A 16,270-nucleotide genomic window follows, 5' to 3' on the forward strand; every position below is an offset into this window, starting at 1 on the left:
ATAGAACAGTCACATCCTGCAAATTTGGAGTAATGACTAATGTAAACAAGCATAAGAATTCCTGTACCAGCTTAAGTAGGAACAGGTCAAGCCACCCCCGCCCCAGTTCTTAACCCATGCCCTGTTATAATTTCTTTGGTTCCAATATTTATCAGAATGACTTTAAGTTTAGGAGAGACCTCAGCTTTTTAGGAAGAACTCAAATAGCTCATCATTCTATCGATGGTCACCACACGAATTCTGAAGGCATGAAGAAGTATGCAGAGCTTGATTTTAGTCTTATAAAAATCCAGTTCTTCCATGGAGGGTTTCTGTGACACAGGCTTGCTGTGGGAATTCAGGGCCTAGGAGAATAAATATTGAGCATGACATAGACAGTATTCCAAAATTAAAACGGTCATCCGTAAAGATGGGTGAAGCCAATGCATGTCTCAGAGCCTGCAACCCACTCCCTCACTGCATCTCCTAAACCAAATCAAATCTACTCCCAGCCAGATGGGCAGGCAGAACCTGAGAGAAGAAATGCTCATTATCCAAGCACATGGATCTTCAGTGAGCTCTGAAAAGACCCTGAAAGCTATTTAGAAAATCATCAGTGGGAGTTGTATTTCAGAAAGGAACAATTCTGTTAAGATGACATCTGCTGTGACATGTAATTAATTTTTATATGTTACATTAAGAAGCGGCTTCCTTTTGAGAATGGGGAGGTGATGGATTGCTATTGATTGGAAACTCAGACCTGTTGACTAAAGACACTTATTCATGTGAGATAAATAAACCTGGCAGTTTGAGCCCTTTAATTTGATAACACAATGCAAGACTATATATTTGCACAATGATCAGCAGTTTTGCTTGTACTTCCTCACAAAAAGCCTAAAAGAAAGGTAGGGTGGGTAAAGTCATCCCATTTTACAGAGGAAGAAACTGAGGCACAGAGGGACAAAAGGTCTGAGCATAGTTGTCTGATTACTGGTAGAACTGATTCGACTCTTGGTCCTGAAAATGAAATATCATCTACAACTCTCTAGATGGTAACATTCTTTGATACTTGCATGATGTTCACTGCCTTTCAAACAAGTAATCTGGTGCCCCCCCCAAAAAAAATTAAAAAAGGATGAATGAAATTAATTTCTTTTCAGATAATCATTTCTCATGCCGTATTTTTATCCCATGCCCTGGCCAACATGGCACTCACCCTGCTCTTTCTTAAGTGGATAATTCTGTGTTTTATGTTAGCATCATGTGCTATGGTGATTCAGAAAGTTACAAAGCACATTCTTGTCTATGAGTAATACTGTGGCTGTCCCCAGGTGATAGGTCATTCTTTTCTTTCATTCACAGTTTGGTTCAGCATGCATCATATCCAGGCACCAGCCCCGCTTGTCTTCTCTAGCAGTATTTGCAGATATGCATGCCAGCCCCTTGCATGTACATCCCAGAGGCTTTAGAGATGCATGAGAAGATGAGTGCAGTGGAATCCCTTTGATGGGGGATTAAATCCTGCCTCTGCCGCTTCCAAGCTGTGTGACCTCAGATAAGTGGCTAACCCTCTAAGATTGGTCTCCTCATTTGCACAGACCCCAAGTGGCTGCCAAGGGGACAGCATAAGGAAATGTATGCACCTTTGCCCAGAGCCTGGTGCATACCGCACGGTCAACAAGCAGGAGGCTGCTTTCCTTAATGTGACCTGCTCATGTTGCCCTCTCTCTAGAGGGTGCCCTCAAGGTTGTCTCCCCCAATATGTAACTGGCTTCAGAAGCGGGCATTTCAGGCCTCCCCCAACCCAGGAAGGGCTGATGGTATACCCCTTCATCACGGACCCTGGCTGGTGGTCTCAGCATGAGGAAGACCTTACCTGCATCAGCTCAGCAATAGCTGCTAGCATGTTCTGATCCAGAAAGATCTGCCTCTTAGGATCCATCAGAAGCTTTGCATTCATGGCCTGGAACTCCATGTGGTACATCTTCAAGTCCTCATAGATACTGCTAAGGCACAGGGTCTGCATAATACGACAAAGTGGGGAAGGAACTATTGAGATGGGCTGAAAACGTACCCCCCCTTCCCCTGCCGCTGCATTTGAGGAAAGAATTTTGTGTCTTACCATCATAAAAGAGCTCTTTCTGGAAGCCAGGCAACTCCCACTCTAGAAGAAAAAATAATCAGATATCAATGACATGAATTCATAATATGAGCTAAAACCTTCAATTTTCTGACTTACAGTTATTAAAGAGGTCTTTCTGGAAGCCAGGCAACTCTCATTCTAGAGCCAAAAAAAAAAAAACCACATCAAAGACATTAATTATTAATGTAAATTTTTCTGACTTTTCTTCTCAAACTTATCTTTTTTTTTTTTACTGTGGTAAAAAATACATGTAAAATTTACCATCTTAACTATTTTTAAGTGTACGGTTCAGTACTGTTAAGTATATCTCACACTGTTGTGAAAAACCATGTTTTTATAAATTTTTTTCTAAATTGAACTTCTACAATGGGACCTGTTAAAGTCCCATGGTGATGGACCCCAGAAGCATGCACATTTTTGGAAGAAGACGAGGTCTGATGCACAGCTCTTAACTGTATTACAAGCTTTGGGAGGAAAACCCTCTATACCGTGGCTAATTCCAGTGGTAAGCAGGCCTCCACTGTGCTAGTTCTATCTTTGGTGATATCTTCATGATCAATCTCTTCAGAAGTGCAGGAGTAAAATTCTAGGGTTTGTCTGGCCTGTAAAACATAAAGAGAAACCCAGTTTACAAGATTAATAAGGCACCCAGCTCCCCATGGCACTGGCACCAAAGCTAGAGCCGGCTGCCCTTGACCTCCACCTCTGAGCTGTAGGAATTTTAGAGTCTTCATAAGACAAAAGGAAACAGATCATTTACACTCTCTCTCCATCCCTCCTCCCCTTTTGCTTAGGACATGTTTCTCTGGATGATATGTTTTTCCATTACGTAAACACTATAAATCATTTCAACAGGCTGTGCTAATCAGCCTCTACACCACGCTGTGACACTTGCTTCTGGTGAAAACCGTTTTTTCCTTTTGCCAGCATGGCTGTGTTTTATGAATATCTTTTTCAAGAATAGCTTCTAAAGGGGGACTGTTAGGTCACTACATGATGAACATAACAAACATGCAACCTTAAAGACAAGCGGAGATTTAATATGTGGTGTACACACACACGCGTGCGCACACACACACACAGATGTCATCTTACAGGCATGTTGACTATAATTATGACATTAAGAAGTCGATGACTTTTTGATTGAAGAGCGAGATCATTGTTCCATTTAACAAGCCTGATGTGTGCCAGGCACTATGCTAGGTACAAAGGAAGGTGACAAAGAAGGGGACTATGTTATGTCCCCCAGAATTCCAAGTTCAGCTGTGGAGTCAGGCAAGTGCCCAAATGACCAGGAGACATGCTGGCAAGTGATAAGGGCTGAGAAGGGTCAGAAAGCTCTGGGAAGGGGGTGGAAAGGGAAGCAAAGTCTTCCCCAGAGATGGGGCATCTACAGAGGAGGGGGAATTTCAGGCAGAGGGAACAGTGTGAGCCATGAATCAAAGCTTGAGAGTACAGAACATGCTGGGGTACAAGTAGTAAAATTCCCATCTGTGGTAAGCAGAATAATGCCCCTGCCAAAGATATCCACCTCCCAATCCCTGGAACCACAGACTAGGTTATGTTACGTGGCAAAGGGGAATTAAGGTCGCAGATGAAATTAAGGTTGCTAATCAGCTGACTCTAAAATAGAGACGTTATCCTGGAGTGTCTGGGTGGGTCCAGTGTAATCACTGGGTCCTTTTAAGCAGAAGAGAGAGGCAAGAGAGTCAAGCTCAGAGTGATGCAGCATGATTAAGTCTCATTTGTTGGCTCTGAGGATGGAAGGGTCCCACCAAGGAATGTGGGCTGCTTTTAGAAGCTGGAAAAGGCAAGAAAATTGGATTCTCCCCTAGAGTCTCCAGAAAGGGATACAGCTCTGTTGACACCTTAATTTTACTCCAGTGAGACCCATTTTGGATTTCTGAACTCCAGGGCTGTAAGATAATAAATTTGTGTTGTTTAAAGCCACTAAATTTGTGGTAATCTGTTACAGCAGCAATAGAAAATGAATACACAGTTCCTGGACGTGGTCAAGCAGATCGAGGCAGCTGCTATCCTGAGCAGGTTCTAAACAGTTAGATTTGCAATTATACTTCAATAAGAAAAAAAAAAATCTCCAAATAACACAATAGTTTTATTTCTGTGATAATTGCTTTCCTTTGTTCCAAAATGAAAACGGCGACTCTCTCTCTATTACTATTGCATCGTTAAAAAAGATGACCTTCAAGAATCTATAAAATAGTTCCTGGCATACAGTAGGCACTCAATAAGTACTTGTTGAATGAAAAAAATTAATAAGTAGAGCAAAAAAAAATTAGACTTGAAAATGTGGGCCCACTGCTATAGTTTTTCAGATCTTTTCAGGAGAAGCTGGAAATTTGGATACTTATATGGGAGGTCTACTTTTTCAATGGCATCAAACTCAAAAATCAAAATGAAATAAAAAAGACATGGCCAAACTCTACAGATCTGTGGACTAGATATGGCCTGTGAGTCACATGCATTTGCCACCTCTATTTCCTCTGCAAGTAGCCAGCTGATTTGTTCTGGCAAAATTGACGCAGGAATCATATTAAAAAATCAAATTGAGTTCTGCAATCTTTCACCTTTGGTGCTGCATCTGAGAGTAGAAGAGACAGCTTTTTCACATAAAGCATCTATTTAAACAGGAGCGCCTACATTTTACCTAGATCGAACCTTTCTTTAGGAATCAAAGCACCTATCTGCAGTTTTCACTTGGTGAGCTGCCTTTTTAATTAAGATGGATTGAACTGTAAGGAAAAACTGGCAGCACGTTATGAAAGATTAGAAGGGGGAAAAAAGGGTTCTTTAAGAAGGACTCGTAGCATTGAGCTTACTTTAAGATATTCATAAAGCAACAAGCTAGAAATCTTCAAGAAAGATTGACTAGAGAGCAGGAAGGCGAAAGGCCATCTTTTAAAACATCAGTCTTAGGTCGTTGCAGCAAAAGCAATAGATGTTGGAGTGCTTTTAAAGGAAGAAAAAAAATTTTTTTGCATTAAAATATGAAAGCTAAAAAGATGACTGAAGCTGTAAATAAAATTAGATAACTCTCTCCCTAGAAAATGAAGCCTGGATGTGCACTGTCACGAGCTCCCTGAAATGTGATGCTCCAGCAACAAGCCGAGTCACCAGACTGGAAGCTGGAGAGGAGCATTAGACGCAAGGCTAATTCATCTTCGCAGGCCCTGGAGCACAGAGGCCGCCCCTAATAGAGGTTTCCTGGATTGATAAGTGTGTCAGAGGAACAGTGTGGGCCTGACACAATTCCATCTCTGTTGGCAGGCTACAAGGAACACTGTAAGTATCCACTTTCCTCTGTGTAGACACAGCCCAAACGAATGCCATTATAATTTATCACCTCTCCTGCTTTCTCTGGAGACACAGTTTCACTGCAACTCTAGCTAATAGTTGGGCCATTTGTAAAGTTCCCTCTTCTTCTCTTGACAGCTCCTGATTAACTTCCACAATTTCCCTGCAGTTCCTTCAGGTGACCAAGGGTTCGGAGATGCCCCTTCACTACAGAGGCTGCAAAGTGGGAACCAGGACATTGAAAAGCTCACCTTCTGAAGGGTGTCGCTGACGGCTCTCAGCAGGTTTTGGGAGTGGTTGAGGCACTGGAACATTCCGGGGCCTGCTGTGGTGGCGGGGAGGTTCCTGGCCAAACTAAAGTGGTCCAGGTGGTGGAGGAGGACCAGGGTGGCCACAAGGAGGAGGCCTGAAAGGAAATGGAGGGGCAGGATAAGCTGGCCTACCTCCATCTTCCATCTCTTCTGGCCATCTCCACCCATCCACTTCTTCTGAGCACCTGCCTCCCTCCACCCGTTTCCAGTCTTCCTTCAACAACTGAGAGATGAATCAGGTTCTTGGAGGACAGCGCTCTGTGCTAGCATTAGAAGCCTACTCGCTGTCACGGCCACCTTGTGAGTTCAGACAGGGGTGTGGACAGAGTTCACCCAGAAAAAGTCTCCATTTCAGGAGGAGGGAAAGTGAGGCCAGGTGGTGAAGCGACCCAGTGTTTTGTAAGCAGTGGGGTGACAAAGCCTCGCTTTGAAGCCGGCTGGGATCTGCCCTCTTAGAGCTGTAGCCTAGGACCCTGGGCAAGAAACCATCCCGTGGGGCCTCAGTTTCTCATCTGTGAAGTGGGCATAATACTTAGCTCACAGGGCTCTTTCAAGGTTAAAAGAGACGATATCCTATCGAGCGCAGGGTAAGCCCGCAATGTCTTTCCCCCTTTCGTTCTCTCTGCCCTAAGATTGCTGACTGCCTTCCAGGCTCCGCGGAGCCTGTCCCAAGTTTCTGCCTCCTCTTCCCGGCCGCCGCCCCTCCCCACCCAAGCGCCGAGCGCTAGTCTCGGGCTGGTTACTCACTGCGCGGCGGGCACATGCTGAGCGGCGCTGCGGGGGCACCGAACCGAGCGGGCAGCTGGACGCAGACGGGTGCACGCGGCAGGTGAGGGCGGTGGTTGGGAGGCTGACCCGCGGGGGCCACATTTTTATAATTGCCCGAGGCGCGGCAGGACTTTCCCGGGACTCTGGTCTCTTGCTTTCTTTCTCTCTCTATCTCCTCTCTACATCAGCTTCTTGGTGACACGTGGAGTCTGGCCCGCGGGGCTTGCGGCGCTTTCGGATTAACTCCCAGTGCACCCGGCCGCAGTCGTTCCGGGACGGCCCCGCCGCCTCCGGCCTGGCACAAAACGAAAGAGAAATTCGCGCAGAGTCGCGGCGCGGGGTCCCCGGGCAAGCCCGACCCCTGGCCCGCCACCCTCGGACGGCCCCCGCCCCCAGGTACCCACCCTTGGCCCCGCCTCCCTGCAGCGCCCCCGCCCGACGGAGCGCCGAGTAGGGCCACCCGCTCTCCATCTATATCCAGGATGAGCCCTGACCTCTGGGCTGGTTCTGGACAGGGGTGGGCAAATCATTCATTTATCATTCCTTTATTCAGATAGTCCACGGTGTGCCAGGCCGACATTGTGCCAGGTGTGGGGCACCCAGCAGTGAACAGGTCACTTTGGGGGCGCTCTCACACCAAATCTGACTCAATGTGTTTTGTTCCTGGGTACCCTCTTAAACACGGAAAGGGATGAAACCAGACTGGCTATGCAGTAACTACTCTCCTAGAGAATCCAGTTTTTTACAGTGTCCAGGAGAGAATCGTTACAATTTAGTGGGATGGATGTGCAGGGTCTTGGCAGGAGAGGCCAGAGAGAGGGCAAGTCAGCAGGAGCAACGGGAGTGAGGGGACAGCAAAAGCTCCCAGAAGCAGGGGGCTGCGACCTGAATGTTGAAGGGTGAGTAGGCATTAGACCGCTTCCAGTGGGATGGGATGCAGGTTCTAGGTTGAGGGAACAGGAATCAGAAGTACAGTCAAGGAAGGTAGAGGGAGGTGGCAATCTAGGGGTCCTATACAGGGTGTGAGGTTGGTGAGGGTGATGGGGCTGTGCCGTGAGGGTAGTAGATGCTGTGCTAAGGAGTGTACATTCTGCTGAGGGTGGTGGGGAGCCTTCTAGGGTTTTAGGCAGGAGACATGGTTGGATTTGCATGATGGGAAGATCTTTCAGCAGTAGTATGGAGGATGGATCCGAGGGGTCAGGAGTGGGAGGGCGTGGCCAAGGCCCTATTCAGAATGGAGGTTGGGCAAGAGGGATCCTTAGGGTGGGGAGGGACCAAGACTTGGTAACTCCTCAGGTGAGAGGGATAGGAAGGTGCTGAGAATGGCTGAATGGAGGTTGTTCCAGTTCCTGCACAGGGGTTACTGTAAGAGAGGAGTGAGTTTGGAGGAGACACTGAGAAGTTCCACTTTGGATGTGTTGGGTTTGAGGTTCCTGTGGGACTTTTCAGTTCACTCATTTCTACCACGAGCATTAGTCACCCTGGGTATGTGTGAAAGGGAGGGGTGTGTTTGGTCACCCACTCAGCACCTCTGATGGATCTGACTGCACTAAAGCCCCAGGACTTCACAGTGGAGCTTCCAGTGCCCACCTTTGTGCAGATACACTAACTAAACTTGGATAGGGATAAGCCTTTTGGAATACAGGAGAGAAGAGAGGGTGCTTCCTCTGGATCCCTGTTGAAGTCGGGAAGGATGAGGTAAGCCTTGAGATGTTACCATGAACACTCGGCAGGGCCAAACTTTACTGAAGATGGAGTGATGAAGCCAACTAGGAGAAAGGAGAGAGCTGTGTTAACCCCTTGTCTGATTCAAACTCTCTCTGTTTTTGGCATCAGTCCCCCTAGCAGTTCATCTGCTCAAGGGTGATGAGGTACCCACCATAGGGACTTGTAGGTCTGTGTAAAATGGGAGCAATAGTTGATCTCCAAAGCTCCTTCCAATGCTGCAGTCTGTGAATTACCCCTTGGGAACAGAGAACAATGCATTGTCAGAAACACTTGCATAGCAGATTGTGTGAAGCAAATGACAGGTGCTGAGCTGTGTTGTTGCCATAGGGGTTTAGGATGGAGTTAAATGTACTTAAGTCAGATGAAGTCAAGTTTATCACAACTGAGCTATTTCTCCCTTGGAAGGGCCACCTCCTATGGAAAAGTAATTTCTGCAGCATAAATGAGCGTAGGGCCTCTGCTCAGAATGGATTCTTGGCCACCAGACACAGTTTCTAGCCTATACTTTTGTGAAAGTTCTCTGATGTGCTGCACATCCTTTAGCCAAGATAGAACAACAGCCTTCTTCTGGGATAACATCACTTTTCTATAAGAGACATTCTTTGCTCATGATTACTACTACATGATATCTAACATTGTACTGGCAGTCGTGGCCAATGCTATAAGGAAAGAAAAAGAAATGAGAGATTTAAAAATTGGAAAACAAAAGACAAAAACTGTCACTATTAGCAACAGAAACAACAGATCAAATACTAGAACTAATAAGAGAATTCAGCACCTTCACTGGATACAAATACCAACTTTCAAAAATCAACCAAATTTCTCTACATCTGCAACAACCAATTAGAAATATAATTAAAATAATATACCAGATAATAAATAGACAGTAATAAAAACAAAATGCCATACACAGTAGCAGCCAAACTATAAAGCAACTGCCTGTAGATGGAGAGGCAGTACAGTGGTTAAGAATATGGACTGTAAACTATTTGAATCCAGGTTCTGTTAGTTACTTGCTGTGTGTTCTTGGGCAAGTTACTTATCTCTCTGGGCTCAATTTCCTCATCTGGAAAATGATGATAATAAAAGCACCATAGGTTTGTTGTGATTATTACATGGGTTAGTAGAAGCATAAAATAGTCTTTGGAGAAAATTTAATCGAGAACATAGAGTGATTTAATTTAAATGGGAAACACATACCCTTGGGCGGAAGACCTTGAGATGTAAATAGCTCAAGTCTCTTCTAGTTAATTCACATATTCAATGCAATCACAACACAAATTACAAATAACTTTTCTGAAGAACTTAATAATAAGCCTACTCTAAAATATATGAGAATAAAAGCCCATGAATATCTAAGTTAAGCTTGCAAAGGAATAATAAAGATGGGGAAGTAGCCCTACCAGATATAAAGACATAGTTCAGAGCAATAATAATAAAAATAGTGTTTGGCAAAAGGATAGCCAAATGGACCTTTGAAACAAAATAGAAAATTACAGACAGACTCATATATATGCATATTTAGTATAAAGATACAATAGCACCCAGGACAATCAGGGAAGCATGGATTGTTTACTAGAAAATTCTCACTGTAAGGTGAAAAATAAAACTGGACTCCAACCTAAAACAACATACAGAAGTGAAGCCACTTGGAAGTAGGTTAAAGACAAATGTGAAAAATAAAGTTATTACAATAGTAGAAGAAAATGTAGGAGACTATCTTTGTCTCTCAAGAGTGGGAAGGACTTCTTAAAAACGTCAAAGCCCCAAGCCATAAGTGAAATACTCGTAAATTTGATTATATAAAAATTAAGAATTTCTGTACTATGATTTCCTGTTAACCATCAACAAAGTTAACAGATAGCTGACAGACTGGGAGAAGATATTTTGCAATGTCTAAAACCAATAGGAGAGTATACAAGGAACTCCTACAAGTCAGCAAGAAAAAGAAACCCCAGTGAAACTGGGCAGAACTTATGAACAGGCAGTATACAAAGAGGAAACCCCAAAGGCTAACCAGCATCATGGGATGCTCAGATATATTATAATCTGAAAAATGCCAAAGAAAATAAGAATAAGGTATCACTTTGTACTTTTTAGACTGGCAAAAATGAGTACATTGGATATTGACAAACGTTGGTGAAATGTAGGATTCTAGGATCTTTTCTATAATGTAAGTAGACTGATGCAGCTATAATAGAGGGCATTCTGGCGTCTAGCTTTGGTCAGATTAAGTATATGCATACCTGATGACCCAGCATTCTATCTTGGCATGTACATCCTACAGAGATTCTTATACAGATCCATAAAGCCTGTATATGAAGATGTTCTTTAAGTCACTGTTCGTAGTAGTGGGAGTTGAAGGCAGTCTAGTTGCCCACCAGTAGGTAAATGAGTAGGTGAAATGTGAGGGATCCCCTTCATGGATACTCTGCAGCAGTTAGAAATAATGGACTATATGTACCTGCATCAACATGGGTAGATCTTTAAAACATAATACTGGGTAAAAACATAAAGATAAAAACAGAGGGCTTCCCTGGTGGCACAGTGGTTGAGGGTCCGCCTGCCGATGCAGGGGACACGGGTTCCTGCCCCAGTCCAGGAAGATCCCACATGCCGCAGAGCGGCTGGGCCCGTGAGCCATGGCCGCTGAGCCTGCGTGTCCGGAGCCTGTGCTCCGCAAAGGGAGAGGCCACAGCAGTGAGAGGCCCGCGTACCGCCAAAAAAAAAAAAAAAAAAAAAAAAAAAAAAGAGTAAGATCTGTATATAACACTAGAGATAGACAGTTAAACCCCTTGGAGTCAGACTTGTTTGGGAATACAAAAAATTTGGATTTTAGAAAGTGAAAAGGTAACATCTCATGATTGAACACAATATTTCTGCAGCAAAATGTAGGAATGGTTACATTAAGTGGATAAAGGCTACAAATAACCTCACATCCCATGAGTCATATTTTGCTGCTCAGTGAGCTTAAGAAAAACACCTTTGGTGTTCAAAGCTGGGAGGTTTCAGAATTGTAAGTGATTGTGGACTTCCGTATACTTTAATGAGAAGAATGTATTCAAAATTGTACACATTATACAAGGACACCTGCAAACAAAAAGATATGTGTTAAACATATTAGGATAGATCCCATTGAGGAGTGATGGGCATGAGAATAAGGAATGGAGATAAATAAAATATATAAATATAAGTATACACACATATAAAAGAAGGGACCTGTGATATCATGAATTGAAGTCATGATCAACTTAATGATCAACTTAATCCTCTTCATCTGAAGTCCTTATTCTGCCCCAAATGTTGATAAGTAAAGACACCCTTTCTAAGCAGATAACTCGATAGTTGTTTGCAAACTTTAATTGTACTTTAGTATATTCAGATAGTTTTTCTATTGGTCATTCCTTTCCCTTTCAGTTTGAGCAGTGGGCCAATCTGAGATCTCACCTAATAGATCCATCACTGGGAATCAAAGGTCTTTTCAGGAAGTTGGCAGAATGTATTAAGGCTCTGTATCAGAGTTTCTCAACTGGAGGCGATCTTGTTCCCCAGGGCACATTTGGCAATGTCTGGAGAAATTTTTGGTTATCGTAATGGGGGAAGGGGGTTGCTACTGGCATCTAGTGGGTGGAGAATTGATGCAACATGTTGCTAAACATCCTACAGTACACAGGATGGCCCCTCGCTTCCCCAAACTAAAAGAAGTTACACCATCCAAATTAGCAGTAGTGCTGGATACCTGCAATCATACCAAATATCAGTAGTAGCTCAGGCTACCTGCCTTCATCATTATTCTTCTCCGTGAGTAGACATGTTCATAGTCATAGGCTCTGAACAGTAGACTTGGGACTGTATCTTTGGTGCCATAATTTAGAGTGGCAGCCCATTCTTGGAAGAAGTGAGATTCCAAAGAGACTTGTGATCAGTTGAAACTGTAAATGTGAATCTGTAGGTAGGTATTGTAAACACTAGCATCCTTCATCATATAGCAAGGACTCTGCTGTCAGATTTCCTGCAGTTCTATTCTATAGGGGCTATTGAATTTGAACATAAATCAGCTGGTGTTCGCATGCCATCTGACAGTGTGGGGTCCAGTACAGCTCTGCTCTTAAAAGGTGACCTGTTAGCTAAGAGGCAGAGCCTAATGTTCCTTGCTGCATATACCAACCTCAAACATGACATGCTGATGAGGCTGGTTCCATGGAGCAATTTCTTCTTTGGTGGTGAGGTGTTTCAGCAGCAGGGAGAAAAGTAGTGAGCTGAGCCAGAGAGGCTACGGTAGAGTCTAAAGTAACTTTGCATCTATGATCAAAAGACTTAGGTTCTACCCCCTTCTGCGACTTGGTGACCATGTAAGCTTAGACAAGCCACTGCCTTTCCTAATTTTCATATCTGCAAAATGGAGATGGTAATCCCTGATTGTCTAGCTTTGTCATATGAATCAGATTATATAATGACCAGGTAAGACTTTTGTACAGTGGTAGAGTGTCATCGCTATGAGATATCACTATACAAGGAGAGGTGCAGTTATTATTTTTGGATTAAGGCACACACTCACCAGTTTCTTCCACATCTGCCTCTTTGCACTCTTTTAAATGTTAAGTGGCAACTTCCCAGTGAGGGGGGAAGGGGAGTCCTAAATATTCATAGCATTGTTTCTACAGGCAACATCCATGTGTTATCATGCTGTCTTGAAGAACCTCAAAAGTATCAACAGTGGTCTTCAAGAAAATATTCCAGGAAAGGTGTTGTTATTGCTTACTGATGCTCCAGAATAAAGATTTTTATGAATATTGTTGCAAACTTTTCTGCATCTTGAGACAGTTAAACAAACAAACAAAAATCATACAGCTCCTGGGCATTGCAACATCATGCATGATGATGCTGATGCTTAGACATTAAAAAGAAAAGAAATGATGAATTTGACTATATAAAGAACAAACATTTCTACAAGAAAAAGATACCATAGATAACATTTGAAGACAAATGATAACCTCAAAAAAAAATTTGCAACGGCGTATGACAGATCAAGGGCTGATCTCCTTAGTATATGAATATGAATATTAAAAAGAAAAAAGCCAACAATCCAATAAAAAATGGGCAAAGGTTATGAATAGACAGTTTAAAGAAAGAAAAATACAAATTACTTAGAAACATATGACAAATACTCGGCTGCACTCAAAATTAAAGAAATGCAAATTAAAATTACTAGATATGAATTTTAACCTATAATTTGCAAAACTAGAAAGTTTGATGACTTATGGGTATGTGGAAATAGGTTTCAATATTCTGTTGGAGGGAGTATAATCCAGTGCAATACACTTGAAGGGTTAGTTGGCAATAGCAATTAAAATAAAAAATATATGTATACTTTTGCTCAGCAATTCCACTTCCAAGTATTTATCCTGTAAACTATTTGCACATATACATAAAGGCTGATTTCCATTAAAAGTATTATTTTTAATATCAAAAGACTCAAAACATTCTAAATGTCCATTCATAGAGAATTGTTTCAATAAAGCCTAATTTATCTTTTCAATGAATTTTTCAATGTAGCTATTAAAAAGATTGAATTAGATTTATACATTTGTTAGGAACAATCTTCATTATGTGAAAAGTCATGTGAAAAATCAAGGTTCACACCAGTGTGTAATATGCTTCCATTTGTGCAAGGAAAAAAGTATATATATATATATACATACACATAGATATAGGTACAATATCAACATAGATCTACACTCCTAAGAGCATAGAAAATCAATGACCATTTCCTCTGGAGAAGGAGATTGAATCTTTGAAGTAGGGGGAAAACCTGCTTTTTATTTAATATCCTCTGTACTGTTTGAATTATTTAACATGCAAATATATTGCAGCTTTATTTATTTATTTTTTTGCTTTGTTTTATTTGTATTCTGAAAGATCACCTAATGGCAGGTGAAGTGAACTGCTAAGAGAGCTGCTGGATGCATTCTGACAGCTTGTTTTTTTTCAATGTTTATTGAAAAATAGTTGATTTACAATGTTGTGTTAGTTTCAGGTGTACAGCAAGGTGATTCAGAGACATATATATATTCTTTTTTAGTTTCTTTTCTAGTATATGTTATTATAAGATACTGGGTATAGTTCCCTGTACTATACGGGAGGTCCTGTTGGTTATCTATTTTTTTAAATTAATTGATTAATTTACTTTTGGCTGTGTTTGGTCTTCGTTGCTGCGTGCGGGCTTTCTCTAGTTGTGGCGAGCGGGGGCTACTCTTCTTTGCGGTGCACATGCTTCTCATTGAAGTGGCTTCTCTTGTTGCGGAGCACGGACTCTAAGCGCGTGGGCTTCAGTAGTTGTGGCTTGCGGGCTCAGGAGTTGTGGCTCGTGGACTCAGTAGTTGTGGCTCGTGGGCTCTAGAGCGCAGGCTCAGTAGTTGTGGTGCACAGGCTTAGTTGCTCTGCAACATGTGGGATCTTCCCAGACCAGGGATCGAACCCATGTCCCCTGCATTGGCAGGAGGATTCTTAACCACTGCGCCACCAGGGAAGTCCCTGGTTATCTATTTTATATATAGTAGTATGTATATTTTAATCCCAAACTCCTAATTGATTCCTCCCCCCCTTTCCCCTTTGGTAACTGTAAGTTTGTTTTCTATGTCTGTGAGTCTATTTCTGTTTTGTACATAAGTTCATTTGTTTCATTTTTTTTTAGATTCCACATATCAGTGATATCAAATGATAATTTGTCTTTCACCGTCTGACTTACTTCACTTAGCATGATAATCCCTAGGTCCATCCATGTTGCTGCAGCTTTTGAAAAGAGAATTTCCTCTAAGTTTCAGCATTTTTGCTTGATTTATAATATAAACATTGAATCTGTCAGTGGATTAACCATCTACTGCTGAGGCAGGAGCTTTTGTGTCTGACTCCATTCATCCATCCATCCATCCATCCATCCATCCATCCATCCATCCTTCCATCTTCTCACTCTTATTTTGAAGAATATTCTACATGTGTGCTGCGCACATTTAGATCTTCTCTTTTAACTATTATGTGCACTCACATTAGTTTACTGGCTGGAGCCTTCCTAGCCTCTGGCCTGGTAGAGTGGAAAGACCATGGGCTTTGTTTGCAGTACTGGGTTAAAATCCAGCCCCCGTCACTTTCTAATGTGCAATTTGGGGCAATTTCATTAACTTTTCTGAACTTCTATAAAATAGAGAGAAAAACACCTACCTGGTGGGGTTGTTGGGGCAACTTATTGGGGTAATGTACACACAGTGAGACAATGGGTGGAGCCCTGTAACACAGCAGCATTGCCCTTAGCATGTTGCTATTTCCTCTTGTGACATTGGTTTCTAAACAGTGACTAATGAAGCTTTAAATAATCCCTCAGGGGCCCATTACATGTCTTATTCTTCAGTGAGTAGAAGGGCCGGGGTTAGCATCGTGATGCTATAAGGCTCTTAATGTGGAAGGAAGTGGAATATTCCTAGTTAAGATGATCCTTTTTTGCTTCTTAAAAAACAATTAACCTTTCTCAACATACAAGCCCTGAAAAGTAGGCTGGTTACTACTAGCTTTTTAAAGCCCCCAAACAGCCATTTTTATAGTTTTATATAGTCATTATTTATTTGTTTAGTTTCTAGCATTTTTCATTCCTCCACATTTGTATGGTCTTCTATCAGAGATAATGTTCCTTCTGCCTGAAGAGCTCCTTTTATACCTTTTTTTTTTTTAAAAAAGCACAGGTCTGCTGGCAACAAATTCTCTCAACTTTCGTTTGTCTTAAATGTCTTTATTTTGGCTTAATATTTGAAATACATTGTTGTTTGGCAGTTATTTTCTTTCAGCATTTTGAAGATGTTATTGCAGTGTCTTCCAGCCTCCACTGTTTCTGTTTCTAAGTTGCTGTTTAATTCTTGCTTCTTTGAAGGTAATTTGGGAAGATAGTCTGGCTTCTTTTAGGATTTTCTTTTTTGTTTTGTTTTGTTTTCCCAGAAACTTGGTTATGAACATTCCTAGGTGTGTGTGTGTGTGTGTT

At 42.2% G+C, this 16,270-nt stretch overlaps 1 protein-coding gene and 1 long non-coding RNA gene across 5 annotated transcripts in view; one reads left to right on the top strand and one right to left on the bottom strand.

Moving 5' to 3' along the window:
• IL12A (interleukin 12A) lies at positions 1-6,698 on the bottom strand. Its single transcript, XM_082625501.1, is given in 9 exon segments — positions 1-344; positions 1,856-1,999; positions 2,102-2,143; positions 2,219-2,260; positions 2,611-2,724; positions 5,689-5,843; positions 6,496-6,523; positions 6,525-6,605; positions 6,607-6,698. Coding segments are annotated over 9 exon segments (774 nt in total). The 5' UTR covers positions 6,619-6,698; the 3' UTR covers positions 1-188.
• The window catches only part of LOC309806619, a 23,288-nt gene continuing 13,518 nt past the window's right edge, over positions 6,501-16,270 (top strand). For all 4 annotated transcript variants that reach the window (XR_014294408.1, XR_014294409.1, XR_014294410.1 and 1 more), the window contains exon 1: positions 6,501-6,577. This is a non-coding gene — a long non-coding RNA (uncharacterized lncRNA). The remainder of the gene's footprint in view (positions 6,578-16,270) is intronic.

Source organism: Mesoplodon mirus (assembly GCF_964341445.2).
Source record: "Mesoplodon mirus genome assembly, chromosome: 6".
NCBI lineage: Eukaryota > Metazoa > Chordata > Mammalia > Artiodactyla > Ziphiidae > Mesoplodon > Mesoplodon mirus.